At 39.7% G+C, this 11787-nt stretch overlaps 1 protein-coding gene across 1 annotated transcript; it reads left to right on the forward strand.

The window, feature by feature from the left end:
• The first annotated feature begins 3105 nt into the window (after window positions 1-3105).
• On the forward strand, window positions 3106-4038 carry LOC109476039. Its single transcript, XM_019776864.1, has one exon. The coding sequence runs from the start codon at window positions 3273-3275 to the stop codon at window positions 3969-3971; it is 699 nt and encodes a 232-aa protein (XP_019632423.1). The 5' UTR covers window positions 3106-3272; the 3' UTR covers window positions 3972-4038.
• The last annotated feature ends 7749 nt before the right edge of the window (window positions 4039-11787 follow it).

Here is an 11787-nt window from a genome sequence, read left to right on the forward strand (position 1 = left end):
ATCACAGTGGATAGGTCACCATGAAAATTGAACCACCACAAACATTTAAAGATTTACAGTATCCTGACAAGGACAGGTGCTGATCAGCTGTTGGTTGGAGGAAGGGTTATCTGTGGAGCATCTCAGCTCAGGACCCTACTGGTTGTAGATGGACTGATCCAATCTTCACATGGCAACATGTGGCTTTTGTAACACTGCAGTGTCTGTATATCCCCTGATGTATGAGCTAGGCTCTTCTTCTGTCTGACCTACATTTAAAAAAATAAAACTTGGTGAAAAAGTAAGATATCATCATGACAATGCCGAATACACTTATGTCACACGAATGAGATATTTCAGAGAGATTGCGTTTTGAAAATCTTTCTCGTATCTGCATTTACTGTACTTTCTTAATGTCAACATGCAGAGAAAAGGTCAAAATAAAATACCAGAATACTGTATGATGTTGACTTGAGTTGGCAAAAGTACAGGAAAATACACAGTAGCAGCTGGAACATGGCTCTGGCATGGAGGTTAATTGTATAGGGTTACTGCAGCTGAGCTCTGTTTAAACTGTACACTAGTGACAGGATTACTGCAGGCTGCCACAGGGCAGACCTGAGAAATGACAGAAAACTCACAGAGTCTGAAAGGTACGTGTAAGAAATGCCAATCTCCAAGCAGATATTAGAAAGGGAAAGCGTAACTTTTGCAGGCTGTCAGAAACAATCTTACCTTCCAAATGCTAACTAGTACTTGCAGTTTGTGAAAATTTAAAGCCATTACGATGCTTCAATTAATATCCAAGCAGATGGTATGTGGCTGAAAAAGACAGCATCAAATTGGCCAGACAGTATCTGTTAGCCAGGAAGTATCTTTAGATACTGCCTTGCCACTGTATGATCTGCTTGGAGATTAGCTTCAATATGATGGACAAGGAAATATAGATTATATTGCATTATAAAGCATTAAAGCCACACTGTTGAACTGACCTTATTTCTGATGTACAGTACATAAATCAGAAGCATCACACAGCGACACTGATGAAATTTTATGGCCACTCGAAATTCAATAATCACCCCCACATCTTCACAACTGAAGGTAAGGCCACACCAATTTGATTTCTTGGTTAACGGATTTGGCCGCTTCATTTTTTTCTGATTTGCCAAAAAAAAAAAAAATTCAGAATCAACTGCAAAATGATCATATTTTGCCCTGAACAGTTGAAAACAGTCCTTTTCTTCCTAGTTGTTACAGTTATTCCATCTTTTAATGCAGTGGTATCATTAAAAGTTAAAAATTCATGGTTTAAATTTTAAACCACCCTGGTGTGTTGACCTCATGGCTCTTATCGTACCATTTTGGGCCCTAATAGGATGCCAAGGCCTGTTTTTATATATATTTTTTTCGCCCGTCCGCTCTATTATTTTTCTAGAAAAATCCGTTAACCAAGAAATTAAATTGGCGTGGCCTAAGTTATGATGGATTGCTGGGAAACTAGGTACAGGGAAACACTGTTATTAGCAAGTGATTACTCGCAGCCAGAAGCAGCTGAACCTTGTGGTACAGGGTGATGATAAATTGTTTTTTGAAGTCAGAATCATGGCCTTGGCAGAGGTGATGTTGTGCCCACAGCACCAAGTGCTGATGGGAGTTTGTTTGCACACAGGATCAATCCCATGAAATTGTCCTTCCCAGAAGGCCTTGCCTTTGGGGACAGCAGTGGCCTGGTACAAGGGACAGCTGGTCATGGGACAAACAAGGCCATTTCCTATGTCAATAAGGTTTCTCAGTATACATGTGCATAGAACTCTGTAAGAATAGAGATCTGTATCTGTATAGCCGGTATAACCGCCCTTCGGCGTAACACACCAGCTTCGCAGGCACGTGGCGCGGTGGCAGCTAGCTATATCACACCGAACAACTTGTTACACTTAATCTTTGCACATTTGATTGCAGGAGTTGTTTAAAGCTTTCTAGTGATGATGTCCCAACTGTGGTTGGTGGCAACGAGTTCCAGTCTACGATAGTTCTGGGGAAATACGAGTTTTTGAATACCTCAATTTTTGGTTGATAACTCTGATATTTGAAGGCATGACTGTTTCTTATTCCCTAACTTAGGGATTGTCTCTATTGGAATTTGAAATTTTCTATATAAGTATGAAGAGACATCCAATTTAAAATGTAGGGAAGGAGCCATTCAGGAATAACAATGTCACATTGTAGTAAAGACGGTTTGTAACATTCTCTTGGAAATATTTCCAGATATTCTAGAGATATACATTTTTATGGGTTCTTTTAGAACAGATAGAACAGAGTGGAAAAGACTGACCAAGAGGCTGACAACTTACAGGCCTAAGGCCTAAAGGCATCAGGGTGAGAAGGTGAGAAGATGGGTTCTTTTAGTACAATGTATACATGTATGTGTGGACGTCCTGTCCTTGGTACCTCTCAATTAATTTTTTTATTATCCCCAGGAAAATAACTTGGCCTGTCTGCATCCTGATATTGTAGTTACCAGTTGCAGCGGTGCAGGATTAGAATGATTTTTGATGATAATAGAACAGCTGGAAGTCCAAAGGTCGGTACAGTTATCTAGACCAGACAGTACATTGTAGGTCACATCCTGGCAGAGATAGAGCACAATCTTAGAGCTGCATATAATTGCATGGTTTTAGTTCTGTGGTTAAGTACAAGATGGTAGAAAAAATATTGTACAGTTCTTAAAGAGCCTATGAAATGGAATTAAAAAGTCTAGTCATCATATTCTACGATTTTTGTGGATTTTAGAAGTTCTTTGCCTTGTGATTAAAATGAGATATTGTTTGTGTGATAATTCAGTCGGGAAGTCATGTTAAAACGTGCTCAAAATGCACAATATTTTCTGGTTTTGTGTGAATGCAAATAATATGCAAATGATATGCGTGACGTAGAAAGGCGTATCTCAGTCGAACTGTCATGGCGCGCCTACTAGTAAACAGTAAGAAAGTTACTCAAAATTCAAATTTTGCTGTATTGTGATTTTTTTCCATTTGTGTCTATGTGGGTCGTTGTGGACGGTGAGTGCTCGCCATCAACATGTGTCCTCTCCGGAGTTCCCCAGGGAACAGTTCTCGGGGCCACTCCTGTTCCTTATTTACATCAATGACTTGCCGTCCCGTCTATCACCCGGGACCACGGCTAGGCTTTTCGCCGATGATTGCCTTATCTACAGGGAGATTCGCGGTCAAGGCGACCAAGTCATCTTACAGAAGGACTTAATCGCACTGCAAGATTGGGCAGCAACCTGGGGCATGAAATTCAACCCTAAGAAATGCAACACCATGTCCATCACACGGAACAAGAACCCTTTTACTTGGATGTACGAGATGTGTGGCGAGTTTATCCACCAAACAGAGCAGGCCAAGTATCTTGGCATCACTATCAGCAACGACCTGAAATGGTCAACACATATCAGCACTGCTGTAACACGTGCCAACCACACACTTCATTTTCTCAGCCGTAACCTTCGCTACTGCCCCCGCCAAGTCCGTGAGACCGCATATTTCAGTCTCGTTCGCTCTACTATAGAGTATGGTGCAGTTATCTGGGATCCTTATCTGAGAAAGGATATTGACACACTTGAAATGGTCAACCGACGTGCTGCTCGCTTTGTGACCAGTAACCACCGTCGTCAGGATGTCAGCGTCACAGCCCTCCTGCATGACCTGAGATGGCCGTCACTTCAGTCTCGACGACAGCAAGCACGACTAGTAATGATGTATAAGATAACCAATGGTCTCGTGGCTATCCCATCCAGTCGGCTTATCCCGGCAGTTGCTCGCACCCGTGCCAACCACGCCCACAAGTACAAGACTCTGAGACCACACTGTGACATTGCAAAATACTCATTCTATGCTAGGACAATTCCTGAATGGAATAACCTTTCTGCCGACGTAGCTGAGAGTCCATCATTACAAACTTTTAAGAATCGTTTATCGTCACTTCCGTAATCATGTGTATATCTCCCCTCTGCGCGATGTCCCTGTATGTAGGGAATTTGCAGAGTAGTAGCTAGAACTAGAAGTGTTGGATCAACAGTTCAGGAACTGTATACAATACATACTGTAGGATAGCCTGTTCTTTAGAATTAAGGATCTTTTAATTTTTCTTGCATAAAGGACTTCATAGTCCATAAGGACTATAAATTATCTAGCAAAATATGCTTGCTATGATGAGCCTTAGGTCTATGATATAGTTATATTTGAGTGTCTTGCATTGAAGTACCAAAATAGGTTCTTTATCAGTTCTTACTGGCAGTGACATGGCAGGGCTCGAAATGCTGTGTGCATGTGCACCTTAGTGCACCCAAATTTGGAGCTGTGCACCCAATTTTTTCTGTGGGTGCACCAGCGCACTCAAATATTTTTGTAGGTTTACGTATGTAAAGAATCTGATGTTAAATGTATTGTAGTATACAGCATATTCTTATATAACATCTAAGTGTCAGAAAAATGATAAAATTATTGTTATAGTCCTTTTCTTACGAAAGTTTTTGCTCACATTCTACTTAGGCCACAGGAAGTAATTTTGGATTTATGGATGACATCAGCGCGCGCATTAATTTTCGCCTGATTTTGGAAAAAAACAAACAAGAAATTTTGTTGCCTTCTGACAGTGGTCAACATGCCGAAAATGGGCAAAGATGCCATGCGGAAAGGTGGATGGCAGATAACTATGAAGAGAGGAGACAAGACAAGGCTCTGAATCAATGTTTTGTTTCTTACTTTGAATTTGATGCAGTGATATGTGATGTTGGCTGTGTATATGTGATGTTCCCACTGAATGAAAAACATTTGTGCAATGATTGAGTCAAAATTTTAAAATGTAGGAATCTTGTATTTTTCGACCTGCCTTTGTTTTTTTTTGCCCACTCGCATTAAATTTGGAGTCTGCAGAGGATGTCATCCATAAAATTTACTTGCTGTGGCCTTATTTCATCTTGTATATGGTGCACCTACAATATTTGTTGTGCATCCAAGTGCACCTATTCCCAAAAATAAATTTCAAGCCCTGCATGGGAGGTAGGGACCTGCCTCTGGGAAGGACTTGTGATGGGGTTTCCCAGGGATATCCAGGGATTGCCACAAATAAAGCCTGGTGTGCTGCCTGCTGCCCAGTCAAGTTCTTCCTCTTATCATTTGCCAAATAAGCCGGTGCCAAGAGATAGAAAACAGCATCCAAAAGGGAAAGAGAGAACCAGTAGATCTACATGTATAGTGTAGTGAACTTGACTTAGATACAGGAAGTTTAGGACATTGGAGCAATGGTTTATAGAGCTCTATTAAGATGTTTACAGCCATATTTTTATCATATCGTCCTCTCATTCTAATTTTGTACCAAATCTTCTATAAGTTCTAACAGATCCAGCATACAGTATGTATGTATGCATTAGTACAATACCTACTGCTGAGTGCACTAATTAAAAACTGCTATTTAAGTGGTAAATGATTACTAGGTACTATTTATAATTACTAATCTATGGGATTAAGTGAGATAATTGACTTAATTACTCAACCTCCAGATATTTCTGCCATCTTCCAGGGATGCATCATTATGACCATTTTTGGACATTCTTAGCTTTCCTGGAATTATTGCACTGTCAAATTACAGTATCTCAATATGTGACTCAAAACATGTAAATGTATACATGTAAGATGAGCCTTTTAGCTTGCCAAATTGTTAGCAGTTGAATGAGTTGATATTTTTCATGGGATTGCAATAATTTTCAGGCTCGTCTCATCTCATCTACCCCTTAGCGTCATTATTCGACCATTGGGGCATCACAGATGATCTGACAACCAGTTTTCACCACCTTTTCAGGCTAAAGTTGACTTATTCCATCGCTAGCAGTTCAGTTCAAAGATGTATGCTTGTTTCCACACTGAGCCATATGCACAGTCTGATGGAAAATATGACAGATTTTCTTAGTCCAATTTGACACCACTATCAGCATTTCTTGTGGGCGGGCCTCACTACTGTTCAAGGTGTCTACAGCTACAACTGTAGGACCATAAAATTGGCAATCTTCCTAACCCCATTAATCCTCGGACATCCCTGACAGGAAAATGAAATTTCATTTTCTGGGACTCCCCCTGATGTATGTGTCCAGCGTGCGTACGACTCGCAACTGGTGGTTTTATAAGACCGCGGCTGGCTCCTGGTCTGAAGACATATTGGCCCTGTGTATTGCTATTTAGCGTGGCTATTGCCCATGTCCGACAGTGAGGGATGGTAGGACTGCTTTCCTAAATCAAACTAATCTGCTGGCTATATCAGCCAGAGCCAAAATCTCATCATTATGGTTCAAGGACCGGCCAGTTTGCCAGAACTAACCTGGTAGAGGAGAGCCTGTTGGTGATTTACGCCTACGGTACTTTATCTTTGCAAGCTATTTTTTCCACTTCAGTTTTACCAGGACAATGTTAGCTTGAAATGTCATCAATATTAGATGTGTATTCACAATATATGTTCCCAACAGTAATTTAAAGGAATAAGAAACACTAGTACAAATGAGTTAATTTCGTTTTCCAATTAGATACCAAGATAGTACAGTATATTGTTTGTATAGAGTTTCTCATAGAAGCCTGTTATATTTACCTCTTCAAGGTTGAATGTGGCACCTCCAACTTGACCTTGCACCCAGGGCAGGCCTTAGCGGATCAGTTTGGATAACTTGTGCAGACCTTACCGGTTTAGTTTGGATAACGTTTGCTCTCTGACCAATTAATCTCACATAAAACTGGAGATGGATGTCAGGGTACAGACTCCAGGTTGTGGTATATAATTTCAAACAAGCTGTCATGTTGGAAGAATTCAGCAGTAAAGAGTGGCTGAGATTACACCAATCTAACTAAACTCTAGGACTACAAAGTACAAGAATAAATTTAGGCTCACTGAAAAATTAACATGGAAAGAGAGTCTGAAGTTGCTTTGTACAGTACAAGATTCAAGGACTTGAACTTGAAGGAAGGGAAACAGAAAAAAATTCTATCTCGCTGTTTTCATCTTGAATGTTTGCTAATATTTAAGTTGCAGAGAATTAAGAAAATAGATTGCTCTGGTATAATAAGTCATTATTACACAATAATTCATAGGCTCTTGTGTATAATCAGAATTACCAATTATGCATAATGTCAACTCTATATAGCATCTTAGTCTTAGGTAAAAAAAGAGCTTATTGATGGTCTATTTCATCATGAAAAAAGCTTTTTAACATTCCTTCCCTAGCAGCCAGAAGATATATAGATTGCATGAGACTGATTTATTCTAATTCCATAACATTCATTTTACTGCTTGTTTACCAAATTTAAAGAACCGTTTCGTGGTTGTCCCATCTCTTCATTTGGGGAGGGTGCATGTGTGAGAAATGAGCGAGATTCCCCCTGGGCATATCACCCATTGTTAAGAAACCAATGGCAATTAAAATTCAATCTTTACAAAGTAATTCATATAATCAATTACTCCTTAGGGTGCAAAACAATCATGGATTTTTCTGGCTCCTCTTGTTGCACTAATTGAGGCCAATGCCTCTATAATAGTTTTCTTGCCAGAATCAATGTATTCTTTTTGTCCTTGTATCCCAGAAGAAAACTTATTTTTTTCCATCTTAATAACAGGAAAAATTCAGACAGTTGCGAGCCAATAATTTGAAATGAAACAATCTTTCCCTCAGCAAAATTTGATTGAACTAGGAAGTTTGTAAGAGCTTCTGATTGATTTTAGATTGCTGCAGATTTTTACCCTGTACGGTAGGCATGATACCTACAAGAATGTTGTAGTAGGTCCTGCAGCAGAATTACACTGATGTTTTGATAGCTTGTCTCTTCCACTCTGAGATAGATATCAGGGTCTTCTAACCTCAGGCCTGGTCCCAATTACTCACTTCATAACAAGAGGGTATTTTGAGGGGTTATCTGTATGTAGGAGCAGTCTGTATGGGGTTTATTGTGGTACTGAGGGTTACTGAATTTTTTCTTGTGAGCAGGTCACGCAAGAAGGTCTGTGAAGGTTGTCATAAAGCTATTAAGTCTGCTATGTACACTGTACATGTATGAATACATTGATAAATAAAGGATATAACCTGTTCTGCTGCATTTATTTCCTTTAATTGTTGTCAGTCTTCTACTGAATGGTAGAAAAAAAGCTACATTGCAAAGTTGGGAGAGGAGAAGGCTCATCCAGGTAAAACCTGACAAATGTTCGTTGTTTATCCACCGGTAAATTGGAGGGGAAAATGCTAAAACCCACAATTGGTTTAGCCATGTTTTATAGCTGTGTCCATGTCTAGACTGTATTTCCAAATTGCACATATTTTTGGAAATTCCCAATTATATCCCACACATAGGCAATTTACTTCTTTAGCTGTGCTTTGGTATTATGGCTCATAAATCGAAAGGCATTAGAGGGGTAGGGTCAACTGGATAACCAACTTGCCATCTTTTCTCCAAATCTTGAAATTATATCTTTAAATTGCTGATGTTGCATTTTCCATTATTTCTTTTGCTGCGTTTAAAGCTTAGGCCACACCAATTTAATTTGTTGGTTCTCGGATTCCCCTCTTCATTTTTTTCTGATTTGCAAAAAAAAAAAATTGCTTCTGGTCCTGAATCAACTGAAAAATGCTCATGTTTTGCCCCCAACAGTTGAGGAAAGTCCTTTTCTTCCTAGTTGTTACAGTTTTCCCATCTACCATTGCAGTGGTTTGATTAAAAGTTCAAAATTCAATGTTTAAATTTTAACCCGGCCTTTTATGTTGACTTCATGGCTCATTTCGTAGCATTTAAGCCTATAATAGGATGCCTAGACCTGTTTTTATTTTTATTTTTTTCCGCCCTGTCGCTTCATATTTTTTTTGAAAAAATCAGAGAACCAACAAATTGAATTGGTGTGGCCTTACTTTATTTAAAGTTTATGCATCATCAATATAACAGCAGTATGGACCTGGTGTTAGGTCCGCTGCCAGTATCCCTGTCCAAAATTCTGCAGATAATAATAACCAATTACTCTTCAAGGACCATTACATGTATATCCCCTCGTTTACTGCCACATAAGTCCAATTTTTATTTGTAACCTGGCATTACTTTTGGTAAATTGGCACTTTGGTAAGTTGTGCGCTCAGAAATGGTTGCTGCAATCACATGGAATAGTCGGCTATCTGTTTTCATTCTCAACCCATCTTTCTGGGAGCAAATCTCAGAGATTTGTCCCTCCACTCCAATTTGCGGTATCAATCCTATTTTGTAGTTATACCTGGATGGAAGTAGACAATCATAATACATCCCTACTGGTAATTTGATATCTTGGCTGATGGCTAGAATGACGTTTGTCGCGAAAGATTTGTGTATTTTTCTTGGGCTCACCTTCCATCTTAGCCTTATGTGAGATGCATAGATAGCATGGTAGACAATTCCAGTCTCTCCGTTGAGGGAGAAATATATGTCCCGCTTTCAGAGTTGGTACCCTACCTGAAGTTGGCCAGCATGCAAGGGTAGGGTGCTGACTCAGAAAGGGTTAGCCTGGCTGCCATCCTCTATGTCTATGAGGGCCTGCAAGGGGGGGTAGTGATTACGAATTACGCAAAATTTTCGCCGCCTATTACGAATTACGTTAAAGTCTCAGAGCTTATTACGACTTTACGATTTGTGGCTAATGTCCAATTACGAATTACGTTGATTTTTGCGGAGGCTGCCTAAGAATTACGAAGTCTAAAGCGGCCTGATTACGCCTTACGAAAAAGGGCTTGCAGGCCCTCCTCTATAGTTACTGCAGGCTCCCTATAGACAATATGGAGCTACATATGTAGGTAACACAGGCTAGAAAGGGGGTTTATTACTGCACTAGCTAGTAAGATTAGTAGGTTTTGTGCTGTGTGTACCAGTAATATCCAAGTTGCGTACATCATGTCCTTTCTCACTTCATAGTTATTTGGGAAAGTTGGGGACCAGGGGAAAATAATTGGGTTGACCTTTATGGCACATGGTCCAGCTCACTACATGCAGCCTCAGCTCAATAAATCCCTGTGATTAGGATCCGCTTCATCTGGGAAAGCTAAGGTCATTTACCTCCTGCTGTCAAACTCTCACCGCTCAAGCCATGTCACTGTGTCAGGGACGGACAGAAAACCTCGGTGGGAAAGAATCGTACTGAAATGGCTATTGATTGACGTTTGCCCCTCTCCCTTATTGCTATGTACATGTATGGAAGTACTGTCTGATCACTACGTGTCATCACGAAACATATTCAGAATTCTTGTCCCATTTGAGATCGCAGCTTAGGATTCTCCGTGATTAACGGTACATGTACAATGAGCTATAAAAAGTAACAGCCAATTAAGAGGGCGGCTGTTTAAACTGATACCGAACGCTTAAACCAAAATACGTTCATGAACCGAGTCCAAAAAACCGAAACGTGAAAATCGGATGATCGGACCTGATGTACATTTCTCTTTCTGTAGATTGTACACACAATACACACATCTTTAGATAATCTGGCCATGGCAGGTAAAAAAATTTAAAAAGTAACCCTGAATCATACTAGATTAGCGTAAATGCATGTTTATGCGTTCAAAACAAGAAAAGAAATTGTTTCCTGGTATTAATCTCTTGAAACACGGCGCTGAATATTGACGCAAAAATATTTCGGGCATCGCGCGCCCTTCCCCGTTGTTTAGACTGTATGCAAATCCCGCGTCACGTGTCGGCATTTCGCACCTCTGATTGGTTGTTGCGTCTTAAGATGACTGAGCCGACGCGCGTTTAAACAATTTTTCTTTGTTCGATTTATCACACTTCACAGAGAATTGTCGCCAATGGCTACTTCTTTTTGTTGCAATATTATAATACTTCACGGAGAATTGTCGCCTATGGCTTCTTGTTGTTGAATGAGTGTGGATTTGAATAGGATGGCCAATATTATGAATATGAATTATAGCCTGACCTGATAATATTATTCTCATATAATGATATATATAAGGATTGTACGTATGTTCTTTTAATTTGTATTATTCTTTTATAATTGCCAGGGAAGCCAGAGAGTTACACATGTACACACACATAAGGTTGATTGGTAGGTTGAATAATAAAGGATTTTCTACATAGTACAGTAGACTTGAAGAGTAAGTTAAATTGCAATTTCCAGTGGTCAACCCTGTAAATAATTAAGTGCTTTTCCCTAACGTTAATTCCAGCAGAATGGAAGGTAGGAGATGAGCTTGGCTTGTTGGCTGGCCACCGAAGATCTCAATCCTTTGATCAAGGAACCGCAAAAGAAAGTAACAAAACCACAAAACCGCAAGTTAAGTGCCTCAGGCAGTAGACTTGAAAGTTTTGAGCTGAACAGGTGCAGTTCAAAGTCAGGGTTCAGTGCAGCCAGTATTGCCTGCCACCTGTGGTCATCAATTTTGTCGTTATGTGATTCCAACTATACTGTAGAATGTTTATTCAAGAGGCTATTCTATCTGAAAATGTGTAAACAATAGCAATTTAGGCCACACCAATTTAATTTGTTGGTTCTCGGATTTTTTCAGAAAAATATGAAGCGAAAAAAAAAAAATTAAAACAGGTCTAGGCATTCTACTATACTATTTATAGGCATAAAATTGCTACGAAATGAGCCATGAAGTCAACACAAAAGGCTAGGTTAAAATTTAAACATTGAATTTTGAACTTTTAATCAAACCACTGCAATGATAGATGGGCAAACTGTAACAACTAGGAAGAAAGGACTTTCCTCAACTGTTGGGGCAAAACATGAGCATTTTCAGTTGAT

This window comes from Branchiostoma belcheri, unplaced genomic scaffold (genome assembly GCF_001625305.1).
Source record: "Branchiostoma belcheri isolate BF01 breed outbred unplaced genomic scaffold, Haploidv18h27 scaffold36, whole genome shotgun sequence".
NCBI classification, from domain to species: domain Eukaryota; kingdom Metazoa; phylum Chordata; class Leptocardii; order Amphioxiformes; family Branchiostomatidae; genus Branchiostoma; species Branchiostoma belcheri.